General features: G+C 40.5%; 1 protein-coding gene across 2 annotated transcripts; it reads right to left on the bottom strand.

The window, feature by feature from the left end:
- Positions 1-671: 671 nt before the first annotated feature.
- nr1h3 (nuclear receptor subfamily 1, group H, member 3) lies at positions 672-12,887 on the bottom strand. 2 transcript variants are annotated; one of them, XM_037095176.1, is made up of 10 exons: positions 9,599-12,887; positions 7,413-7,495; positions 6,940-7,182; positions 5,115-5,381; positions 4,758-4,963; positions 4,138-4,317; positions 3,701-3,800; positions 3,203-3,316; positions 2,949-3,043; positions 672-2,740 (listed from the first exon to the last, which is right to left on the bottom strand). In XM_037095176.1, exons 2-10 carry the CDS (start codon positions 7,453-7,455, stop codon positions 2,594-2,596), a joined length of 1,395 nt encoding a protein of 464 aa, XP_036951071.1. In that variant the 5' UTR covers positions 7,456-7,495; positions 9,599-12,887; the 3' UTR covers positions 672-2,593. The 2 variants fall into 2 exon arrangements, with proteins under 2 accessions (XP_036951071.1, XP_036951069.1); XM_037095174.1 differs by having other exon boundaries at positions 9,604-12,886.
- Between the last annotated feature and the right edge of the window lie 37 nt (positions 12,888-12,924).

The following is a 12,924-nucleotide window of genomic DNA, read 5'->3' as shown; positions in this document are numbered from 1 at the left end:
TTGGATTACACCAGACGAGCTGTATGAAGCCATTTTCTTTTTGTCCAGTAGATTTTTGGTTTTAAAACAAGTCCCCATCATCTACAGCTGTTTAGAATACTGCAATGCTGTTTTGCTGTGAAGCTCAAGAAAGGTTTTTGAACTATGAAACTTTGCCCAAGTTTCCATTGTCATTGAGGTGAGTAGATAATGAATTTTCATTGGGTACATTTATCCTTAAGATTAAACCTGGGTCTCAAAGACACGTTCTAGTCCTGTAGAATCAGCAGGGATATAAAACAATAACTGTCTGTCATGGAGGACGTTTTAACCTGTCACAATAGGAGGAGCACATGTGTCAATGATAAAAGTAAGGGCTGCTTTAGCGCCCTGCTACTTTGCATGGTGGTTAACTGTCCACATAGCTTACTGGAATGGTTGGATAGAATAGAGCCATTCTTTTTTTACTTTTCTTTTTTAAATAATACCAGTAACACCTGTGCTTTTCTTACTGTGACAAGTCAAAATGTCTGCTGTGAAGAAAGGCCTGTTTATAAAAAACATGGTTTTAACATCTGGAGGATCCATAGCAGGTCACTGATTTAAACAAAAACATGATGCAATACAGACACGGTGGTGGATGAAGAGGAAAAAAAGTCTGACACTGAAAATGTCAAAATACACAAGACTCCTCAGAGTCGAATGCATTTGTATTTCTGTGCTTATGTCAAGAATCATGTGACATATTAGCTGTTAAATACAATTTTATTAATTAAAAGCCATTAAGAAATTGTAGCTGAGGGTGGAGAAAAACAAATACAATCATTTATAATGCCTGAATCTAACTGGCACTTAATTTACCATCATTTCAAAAACAAGCTTCAAAGACATGTTGTCAAGTTTTCAGCTCTCTTGAGTATGAAGAGAGAATAAACTTCACACTTCTGAATTTGCAGTGACATTCCTTTATCATCCACTATGCATTTCAAGTTTACACTGCACAGGAAAATGCATGGAAAACACAGCATAAATATAAACATCTAAAAAGTCTGTACTTTTCCTCATCAACCTATGAACTTTTTGTTTCTACTCATCTCCTGTTCTCTGCTCCCTGTTAATAAAGATTTTGGTACAGTTTTTTAGTGAGGATTTCCAGAATTTGACCAGTTAAAGCATTTGGTGTCGAGACACTGGCAAGAGACAACAGCAGACCTTTAGATTGAGCTCGTTTTCCAGTGAATATTCAGCTGTACACCTTTATCTCAGTATCATTTATACAGTATATTATCAAAAATAAAAGCCTGTGAAATTCTCTACATCCTGTTCAAACTACACAAATGTTGCTTGTACATTTCTCTCACCTTGAAAAGCTTGCATTAATAAACAGAACCAAAATATGAAAGTAACTGTACTGCCTTGTAATGAAATTAAGAAATCTCACATGAACATAAAGATGAGTAAGGTGTTAGATAGAAGCAATCATTTCTGTTTTGATTTAAGAATACAACTTTGTCAGAGTGGGATATTATTCATTTGAAAGGAGGCTCACAGAGATGAAGGTTTGACTTTCTTTGTTAAACAACATTTAATCTTTACATGGAATTTTAAGGACACATTAGTACCACCTATTTCAAGGTACCAGTGCTCTGTGTAAAAAAAAAAAAAAAAAAACAAGATTTAGTCGCATCATCATTTCGTGTAAATGAGGGCGCAGTCGGCCAGTCACCTGCACTGAGGTTTACCTTCTTGTGCGTTAGTATGTGATTGTACAATATTGTGGATCCGTTCCATCTGTGCACTCTATACAGTTTTCTTGTGAAAATAAATATACAATTTACATGAACGTTAATGGGCATCTATAAATGACCAAGAGGGTCCCTTATGCACTTGGAAGAAAACTAATCTAATAGAAATTAAAGAAGCCTCCGGTTTCCAGAGGTCTGCTTCACATTACTTTACCTGAGCGACTACACCAACCTTTTGATTTCTGCACTTACGCCAAAAGGAACACAAACTATTTGTTGCCATATCGCTATGCACAACACCAGCCACATGGCCTACTGTTTTACCCGAACATCAATAAAGTGAACAGCAGATATCGGTCTGCTCATGCTTATCCTTTTCCACCTATTGCACAACTGCAAAAATCACTATTTGAACTGAACGAGCAGCTGTAATCCTGATGTTTGAGACAGCCACAGCTAAGACCTGCTCAGAAATGTTGCATTATAATTCTTAGAGGATGAGTACAGAACTGCACTAGAGATCAACATAACTTCAACAAATATTAAATCAGAGATAACTGGCTAAAGAGCCTGATGCTGGTATTTAATATCGCCACAATCATGTCAGCATCTACACAAAAAGAGAAAACAACAGAATCGCTCAAGGAAAACTAGGTGCTCGTGTTGCTCCTTATGAACACAAAACCAATTAGCAGTCTGTTTGAGAGCAAAGGACAATGATGCTCTCCTCCCACCAGAAAAAAAAAACAAAACAAAAAATGTTATAACCAATCCCTGACCAGATGGGCAGAAAGGAGTCAGTGATCCTGCTCAATGCAATGTTTGTCTCAGTCTTCACACAGCCACATCAGGTGACATCAGGTCTGCAGTCACTCATTGACGTCCCAGATTTCAGATAGCAGCGGGGGAAGCTTCTTGTCCTGGAGGCGAAGTGCAAAAACCTGCTCCGAGTGGACGCTACTTAGTGTACGAAGGCTCACCAGCTTCATCAGCATACGGGGAAACATCAAGTGATCCTGAGGAAACCATTGAAACAAAATTTAGAAAAAAAAGACAACAAAACAGTTTTACAGTTTCTGGCCTTTCTCATTCCCTTTTATGTTACTGTTGTTCTAACCATTCTAACCTCAGCCCTGACCCAATGTTCTTGTTGTGATGACTATAGCCAGGTCATGCTGACATACTGCCAGTCAAAGAGGTTACCACTGGGCAGTGGGCACTTACATTTGGTCTCTTTATCATGATGTAAGAGCGCAGTGCGTCCACATAGGGCTGCTGCAGTCGCTCCACCAGATCATGATCCTGCACGTTCGGCCGATCTAAACAGAGTTCACCAAACAAAACAGACACCTTTTAATCTCTTTTATTACAGATTATCAGAAATAACTGACAGTGGCGACTTCAGCTCTAGATACACTTTCACTCTGAGCCCTGCATACTTAGGATTCACTGCAGGTTGTGTAGTTTATGATTCTGACCTGCAGAAAAGATGTTGATGGCGATGAGCAGGGCGTATTCAGCCTCGTCCAGATGCAGGTCGTTCATTCCTTTTGAGAACTCAAAGATGGGATTAATGAACTCAAACTGAAGCCCTGAGGAGGTGAGAATAGAGAAGGAAGGAAGGAAGGAAGGAAGTATTTAGTCACTTTAAAGAACGATATGTGGTGCAATAATACTTTGTGTGCTTTAGGGTTTACTTATTAGTGGAAACAAAGCAAAAGCACCAAACGTTTCTTTTTCTATATAGATTACATATTAAATATACCCCATTTGTGACAACTACAAACAGCATGATTTAAATATATCGTAGCTCATATCTTATGGTAACTGTCAAGTTAAGAAAAAAAAGGTATTAACACTAAAAAAAATCTGCTTGACCTTTTTTTAAAAAGCACAAAGACAGCTGGAACGCATGCAATCGTCTTAAGTCATAACTAATACTCATTATCAAGACAGGAAGTAATTAGCAAATCCACCTGCTTTGGCAAAATCCTCCTTATTATAGCTGAAATCCTTCAGAAACGTGATGCTATCAATAGCAGGGTTGTACCGCCGAGACGTCTCAAGCAGCATGATCTGAGGAAGAAAAACACATCTTGTTATGTGTAATATTAACACGCAGCCTAAGACTAGCTGAGCAGATAAAGACATTCAAAGTTTTTGCCACTAGCATATAGAATGTCTACTGTTTTGTCTGCTAAAACTGCAAAAAAAAAAAGTATGACATTACTGACATATAAGTCAATTCTTCTTATAGAAAGCTTGTGTATTTAGTTTACTTGGGACATAATCAAGAAAGTGCTGTTTTCACGTAAGTTATGTACAGTTCCATTGCCTGCACTGAGAGCTAAGAAATCATTTTAAATCTGAAGCTACAGGAACAAGAAATTAAATACTTTTGATGATTACAAACCTCAATGGTTGATGTCTTCAGTAGAGCAATCTGGTCCTCCCTTGTGAGCTCTAGGAAACCAGGAAGCTGCTTAGCAAAATCCACAATCTCCTGGACTGACATGATTGCGAGCTCAGTGAAGTGGGCGAAGCGCTGCTGACGCACTTCTCGATTCTGTAAGTCCTGACTCTGTGGCCACGGCTGTTGGACGCACACACAGATGTATGAACTGGTTAACAAAGAATAAACATCACCTGATGGGTTTTCAAGACAGCAAAGACACAACATACACTAAGTTGAACCTGGAGAGCAGAGATGCTCGAATCAAGTCTTTGACCAGACATTGACAATAGGTGTTTGTGACTCTCAATTTACCTCCACACCTCAGCACAGTAATGATATTTTGTCTCTACAGCAGTTATTTTTCTGATACAGCTGTCATGTCCTGCGCGCATATTTGCCACCCACACTGAAGCTTTTTTTTACTGTCCAAATTAACTGTCTCTATCACAAACAAGTTTGAAGGTATTCATATTTGATTCCTCTCCCTTGTCATTTTAAGTAGGCCTACTGAATCACATGAAAGGCACTTCAAAACAACCCAAATCTACAGGTCTATCCGTTCACAGACGTTCACTTACTGTGACTTTTGGCCGGTCAAGGAACGACCTCTTGTTGCATTGCTTCTGCATGGCCACCAGCTTCTCAATCATCTCCTGCTGCTGTGGATCCAGTGCGGCTGCTTCCAGTGGAGGGGTGGGGGTGACCACTGTGGACGAGCGGGCCGTCTCATCCTCGTGCTGCTTCTTCATCTTCTTCAGTCGGATTTGTTCCTCTGAGAGCACACCTACAGGCCAAAGAGGGATACACATCTTGACTAACGGTTAATGTTACATTTTATACTCGTGATTTTCACTTTGGCTACGACCCCATAAGCCAAACTGCAGTACAATCTGAATTTTCTCCATCTCTGATTCATCTGGCAAGCAGACACTCACACTGCTCCAGCATGCCCGCCTCCCGACACTTGCGCAGGCGGCACTGCTGGCACTTGCGGCGCATGTACATGTCCATCTCGCAGCGGCCATTGTTCTTGCAGGAGTACTGGGCGCTTTTAATGACGCTGCGTCGAAAGAAGCCCTTGCAGCCCTCACAGCTCAACACATTGTAATGGAAACCAGAGGCCTTGTCACCGCATACACTGCACACCTCATTGCCAAGCATCTTCGGAGCAGGCCCCTTCTTTCTTTTCACTGGCTGACCATCTATACACACAAAAAAAGAGAATAAATAAAAACAAAAAACTTTCAACAATTTCAGTGAAGGAAATTCAGGGGCAGTAATCTGTACACAGAGGGTTATTAGATGTGGAGGCCAGGCCACGTCTGCTTGTCTAGCCTCAGTAGCATGAGGAAGGCATCCAGTCTCAACTGAGATAAGTCAGAGATGGCTCTATATGCACATAATGTAGGATATACAATGCAAAGAATAATATTTAATGTTTATAAATGAAACAACCCAGTGAGCACCAGCTGTTACTTTCTAGTTGAAAACTGGGTGACATTCAGTCTGAATGTCTTTGCCCTCTTTTCAACCAGTTAAATGCAATTACAAAATCCATGTGTCACAAAACACAAATTGTTAGGTTGAAGGTTTAACATCTCAAAAAGTCTATGGAAAAAAAAAATCATTTTTGAACCAGTTTTGAATGTTTCTTCACAGGTAACATGTTTTTAAACGTCTTTTCAACGGAAAAAAAATCCTCACTGCAAAAGAGAAATCAAATCAAATACACATTACTTCATCAACCTTTAAGCACCTGAGAGTAAGAATACAACATAGTAAAGACACTGAACTATTAGATTATCAGATACACTTGTACAAGCTGATCCAATTTGTGATCCAATCCTTGAATTGTGATGTCAGATATGTTAATTAAACTATTCAGCTATTTTCAAGGCTCGAAGTAGTAGTACACCGCATTAACGTTTTAAAATATTTTGTTGACTCCCATTAATATACACAAGGTACAATATCAGTTTCATTTAAAAAGAACAACAGGATAGAGGACAGGTGGATAGAGCTGCATTTGTCTATACTGCTAACAAACTACTGTCCACTTGAGTGAGTAACTATTCTAATTAGTTTGAAAAGCTGATTCTGCAATTAAGATAAAGATTTAAAGAAACCTTTAAGCTAAAAGAAATATGTCTACAATAGTAGCATAAAAATGTCAAGACATATCTATTATGGACAACGTTAGCAGAAAAAAATACTGGTTAGTCTTGAGTCTCCAGAGACAACCACTATCATATTAAAGCATTTTGAGGTATGATTCCAGATTATTGGGAATGATAATTTTTGCAATACAGTTGTTATTTTCACTGAAAACACTTCTAAAATCATGATGATGTGACATTTGTTGGGGTTTGTACCAAATAAACATGTTTTTTTTACATCCTGAGGAAGAGATTTGGAGGCCAGAACATCTCAATTTTGACTCCGAGTTATTGTCTTAAGCCATAATCTTGACCACAATTAGGTAAAATATGATAAAAGGACGCTGGAATTTAGCCACGTCTGCCAAGTCCCTCTCAGAATGGTGATGCACACAGTGATGCCTTGTTTTCCCCAGACGATGACTAATGGTGACTAAAGCGGCAACATTTACAGAAACTGCACATTGATCTTCCAGACAAGCTATGTGGCACTTCAAAAAGACTGTGTGCTGTTTATTCAAGGATTCAAAGTTAATGTCAGTTCTAGAGAGAAGCGTCAAACTTGTGTACTACAGCCACTTAAAATGCGGTACTTCTCTCTCACCTGTGCTGGCAGATGTGTCACCTGCAGCTGGATCCAGCTTGATGTCACTTGGCTCTATCGCCAGAGGGCTGCTCATGTCGGTCAGTGAAGGGCCGTTGTGAGGGGGGACAGGGAAGTCATCTGGGTGGGAGAGGTCAGCCAGCGACAGCAGGCCGTCGTGCTTCATTGTGGCGCTTCCACTGCTTCCCTCAACCATGCAGTCCAGCTGCAGCTCAGAGGCCCCGTCAAACACCTTACTCTCATCTGAGGGACGAGACGCAAACACATTCAAAACCACCAGCACTTGTTCAGCACACACCCATGTTCTTTTGAGCTGGACAAAGTAATAAACAGCTTAGACGGCCCAGGCTGAATACTCAGAGCATACAAGGAGAAGATTGTGGCCAAACATGAAGCAAAACAAAGACTCAGAGAACTGATCCCTGTCCAGTTTGACTCACACAGTGCACTAATACAGAGATGGTTCCTCTTACCATGACCAACATCTGGGATATCAGTCATAGACAGCGTGGACATCTTCTGCACAGCAGCTTGTCATAACGAAATCAACGTGTACCTGTGCGACAGAAAAACAAATCTTACTCATTATGACAGCAATTTCACTAACTTTGTCACAGCAGGAACCAAAGTATAACCAAAACAAATCCATCAAGCAAAAACAAAAATTCTTTTTTGCTGAAAGCAGCTGTCACTGTGGTAGACTGTTTATAGTAATCCAATGTAGGCTGTGGGCACATTCAAAACAGGGATGTGGTTGTGTTACATCAATGGAAGGGCATATTTGGAGCTACACAGCACAATGTGCTTCTTAGAAAGATCTCAAATATGACAAGTGGAGTCAACTCAGATCCTGTCTATAAAAAAATGTGTGAGCAGGAAAGCCAACTGACTGTGAAAGCAGAAATGAAAGTTTGTCATGTGTCACACATGGACGCATTTCAGGAAACTGATTCAGCAGACACACACACACACACACGCATGATGTTCGGCTATTCTTAGCCAGCGTGCAAGAAGAAAACCCCAGTTTAAAAATGTATGCTGTCTGTCATATGTCTAACAAATAAAAATTATAACTTAAAAAGATGTTTATTATAACTAGCTGATATGATACAAAGATGTACTTTCCCACACATTAGTGACCAATTATAACTTATTCATCATCATTTTATCAGTTTACATTCAATGATATAAAAATTCAGGTTAAATGTAATAACCATATGGGAATGTCAAGTTCTGTAAAATGTAAAAAAGGAGTCCTGCATTTTCACAATAAGGCAGCTCTTCTGACTGACTTGGAACACAGACTAGATAAACCTGCCTTCACAATGAACACCTGGATGTTATTAGAGATTAATGCTGTTGGAAACAAGTTTTGCCTCTGAAATGGCGACAGTGGACAAAGTCTGTCCGAGCATGTGGTATTAGCTGTCAAAATCAAAATGAGCCTCAAAACTGCATATTGTGTCTACACCAGGGTCATTACTTGGTATAAATAAGTAATTTCATTACTGATTGTGTACGCTTTCAAATTATGTTTAAACTGTGTCACAGAGCTTTTGTACCTGCACCTGCTGGAAATCACCTCTGTGTGTTTACAAGACAGCAGCTTATGATGTGTAAAAACAGACAGACTTGACAGACATAAGGGGAATCTTCCATCCCTCTCACAAAACTCTTTAGATTGAAGACCGCTGACAGACTAGAAATCAGTGGTCCTAAATAAAGTACACTGCAAATGCACAATCAAAATTTGTTTTGCTGAATTTGTCTATTGCAATCAGCAAGTTTGGATAGCTTGCCAAGAGTCCCATTCAGTTTGAGTACCTATGTGTGTGTGTGTGTGTGTAAACAAAGTTTGCATTATGTAACCGCTGGTGATGTCACTTTTTCATCACTAAACTATAGGATATAATTACCCAACACCGCTGCAATCAATGTCAACTGTCAGCTGATAGCAGATGCTGACCTGGTAGTGATTTTTAAAAAACTACACGAGCGTCAACACTAGTTTTAGAACAAAAATGTACAAATTCGATGACTCAAGACAGACAACAAAAACAAGAGAACGGTTGAATGAACAATTGTGATCATGCTTGACTGTCAGATTCTATTCCCCAGAAATGCAGGGGAAAACCGTTGTAAAACAGAAGACACGAAAAAGCCACAACTGCGGTGAAGGAAGTAACTTTCCACAGACAAGCCTCTGAACCTGGAAGCACAGTTAACCTGGAGAGTGGTCATTGTTGCAGCAGTCCGAGTTAAAACCTTTCACACAGGAGGTAATAATGAGAGCTTCACTTGTTGGCATAAAGGCACCTGGGTGACTTTTTTTTTTTCTTTACAATACAGCTGTGACTGTACTCTCTTATTGTCGGCAAATATTACTCTAAAGTGGGGCAAAGTATGACTAATGTTTGCCTTTAAAATATCCAGGTCGGAATCAAGAAGCATAGCAGTGCATTTGCTAAAGAACGAATGCAAGTCTAATGGGATTCTTTCAGTAATAGCCTCAAACTACTTCAATGTTTCCGCTGATTACAAAGCATTTTGCTCTAAATGACATTGGACGATGCCTAAATGAAAACGAAAACACTTTAGCACAAAGCCCCACTTGACTGAAACTCAACAGCCACTGAGTCTGTGACAGTATTGGACTGACCTTACCTCTGGAGCTGATGTCTTATTTATCGCCTATCCATCCCGCTCATGTGAGTCCACGACCACAGTCTGTCGATGTTCCTGCGCTGGATGGATGACTTTTCTTGCCTGAGGAGTCTTGAGGATGCCAAAACCCCTGTGGCTTACTGGGCGGAAGTTTTAGTGACTCAATATCTTGAAGCGAGTGAGTAGGAAAGAAGTCCCTTTCTACAATGCCCAATGGGAGACAGGAGGGAAAACAGATAGAGAGACGGAGGGAGGAGGAGGAGGGAAGAGGAGGAGGGGAGGGTGAATGAGGGAACACAAGAGGTTACTATTGGTCATGTGCATGGCTCTTAAATCCCCACCGGGCTGCGGTGTTCCAGCCTTTTCCACTTGGATCTTTTAAGCAGCCGATTTTACTTAAATAGCCTCATACCACACAGACACCTGGAGACGATCTCATCTTTTTTCCATTTCTTTGAAAATAAAACCATTATTGTTGTCCATCGCCTGAGATCCCGATCTATGAGGGCTCTGACCACTGTCACAAAAATGTCCCAAAGTGTATGAAATTAACACTCAACTACTGCATCAAGCTCAAACGTGTCTGTCATTAATTGAAAGAACAAGACGAACCTCAACACTTGCATATTGAGTAACAACAAATCAATATGTCAAACTCCATGTCAGCACAGCGGATCGTAAGTCAAAGCTTGTTCGACTTGTGTTGTACAAGCTCCAACATCTGCTCTTGCACACAATAGGTGTAGTAATCAGAAGGTATCAACTTTTATTGGGTGAATTCACATTCTTTGGTTGTAAAAGCTTTCAGCTCAGCCGGTGAACTCATGTCATCTCCACCCCGACCTCTCTGTTCAAGTCCAATGTCCCCCGCATCTTATCAGCTGGCCACCTTTGTCCATGTGCATGTTTTCATAGACTGTTGGAAATTAAATGAAAGCGCCAACAAAATCGATAGACAAGCACTGACTAAGGCAATGTGGTTCTGCCTAAAACAGACACAATTACAAAAACAGATACAAACTACAATTCATTACTACACATTTAATATGATCGCCTGAGTGTCTCACTTAAAAGGCAGGGATGGTTCTTATCTTACACAAATCTCTGATAAGCAGCTGTAGAATTGAACTGCATTTGTGATTCCACAACAATTTCTTGATGATGCATTGTTATTAGACAAGAGGTTTAAATAGAACTACTGAATTGAGATGAATTAGTCCATCAAGAGCAAAATCAATCAGACATTATTTAGATATTGTTAATCACTCTAATCATCTTCAAGATAGGAAAACTAAAAAGGTTTTGGTTGCAGCTCCTCAAATGACATTATTTGCTGGGTTTCTTTGTCTTCTGTGTTTTCTCACTAAATACTTTTAGGTTCCTGACTGCTAGTTGGACAAAATTAAGTAGGAACAATATGGATTTTTTTTTTTTCATTCACACAGAAAACCGATAATTACCTGCTTGACTTGGCTGATACGGATAAGATAACCGATAATTTCACATTTTTGTTTTTTAAAAATAAGTATAAAGCCTCTTGTTTGTGCACAACTGAGGCTGTGGAGGTCTAAGAGGTAGAGAGCAAAAATGGATGATTTAATCATCAATAGTGATTAAATGTGGGGCGGCTGTGGCTCAGGGGTAGAGCCAGCATCTTGTTTTTGGAGGTCGATTCCCCAAGTCTGCATTGACTTTGGGAAAGATACTGACCCCTGAACTGCTCCTGATGTGCTGGTTGGCAGCTTGCATGGAAGCCTCCGCCATCAGTGAAGGATGTATGCATGAATTACTGTAAATCGGTTTGGGCAAAAGTGTCTACTAAATGTAAAAGAAGACTGATGAATGGCTCTATTAAGATGTCTTGTTTGAAACTCCCACTTTTCTTCTTTTTTCTCTATGGTTAGCAGATTGCTAACCAACTCTGAGGGGTGGATACTGCTATATACTGAGTGTGTAGATGTTGCACTGGTTAAATCAAATAAAGGAATTTGTCTTGATATGATCAGATCTTTGCATCGGCTACAAATTCACCAACACCGCTCAATAGTCGATAACATAGATTTTCCAATTTCAGCCACATCTTAAATCAGAAACAATTAGCAGGTTCTTTAACCAGACTGCGCTGAGGACTACAAAAAAACTGTCAGTGACCACGTTGGCGACTTTTAGGTTGATTATGAGAAAGCTGCGTTCGTAAATGTCTCCAAGCCAGTACACCGGACATAAAAGCAGTCAGCCTGACTGGGTGGGAACTGTTCCTTTCTCAAAATCTCAGGGTGCCAACGGATGTCACGCCCTCCGGTGAAGCTAAATCAGACCGTCATACTCAGCAAGAACTTCAGTGTGAAAGCAAAGAGTCAGTGCTTTTCAGGAGTCACAGACTCCAGAATGGATCAATGTTCCCACCATCACTCTGATGGAAGAAGAAGTACAGTTGGTGTTTTTGGTGCCTTGCAGACCCACCCAGATGTTTTCACTTCTCCACACCAGAGAACGCTGCTCAGGTTAACACTGGGTGGAGCAGTGCTGGGATTTAAGTGAGGCCACCAAATTGGGAGAAACGTTGAAAAGGACAGCTGATAGCAGGTGCAACAGATGTCAAGACTGTAGGCAGCCACACTGGGGCAGAATAAGTTAAACCCCCATGGTGGTTGGACCAGATATGTTCAGGATGTTCTCAGTGAAGCCCCTTGTTTGGACACTACAGCAGGACACATTTAGCGAGGTGCAAGACCAGCAGTCACAGCTTGGCATCCTTTGTCAAGCTCATTTCGTTAGCTCAAATGCAATTAGCCTCGGTGGCTAGCTCGTTGGCTGTCAACAAACACTTTACTTCGGCACCATCAGCTTTGTTTCGTTAGAGTGTTATGAAGCCAACTACGTGAAAACCAAGTCGCAACTTCGAACACATTTGACAGGTTTCGTGTTGACACTGTTCTGTCGTGGTAGTTCAGAGTTGCTGCTAACATTAGCTCAGTAAGTTACTTTACTAGCCTCACTGTCAGGGAACTGTCAGGAAAACAAACGTAGCTAGTTAGCGAGCTACAAAATCAGCTTGTAAGCACTAGCTAACGTTAACACGTTTTAATGGACCAAGCACAAATTCGTTTGCCTCCAGGCATTGGTAGTTAAAAACAAATGGACGCTAAATTAGGTGAGATTAGCTTCAAAGTCAATCTAAACAAGGCCAATATCGTTCGGCTAACACCTCCGCACGCGATGGCAACTCCCTGTAAACAAGTTTAACTGAAACAGCTTCGCTAACTTCACGTTTCGGGAACAACAAACGGGACAAAAAAGCAAAACGGATTGACTTGCCAG

The sequence above is a fragment of the Acanthopagrus latus genome, chromosome 4 (assembly GCF_904848185.1).
Source record: "Acanthopagrus latus isolate v.2019 chromosome 4, fAcaLat1.1, whole genome shotgun sequence".
Lineage (NCBI taxonomy): Eukaryota > Metazoa > Chordata > Actinopteri > Spariformes > Sparidae > Acanthopagrus > Acanthopagrus latus.
The sequence above is the reverse complement of the archived record's forward strand: the minus strand, read 5'-3'. Positions and strand labels throughout refer to the sequence as shown.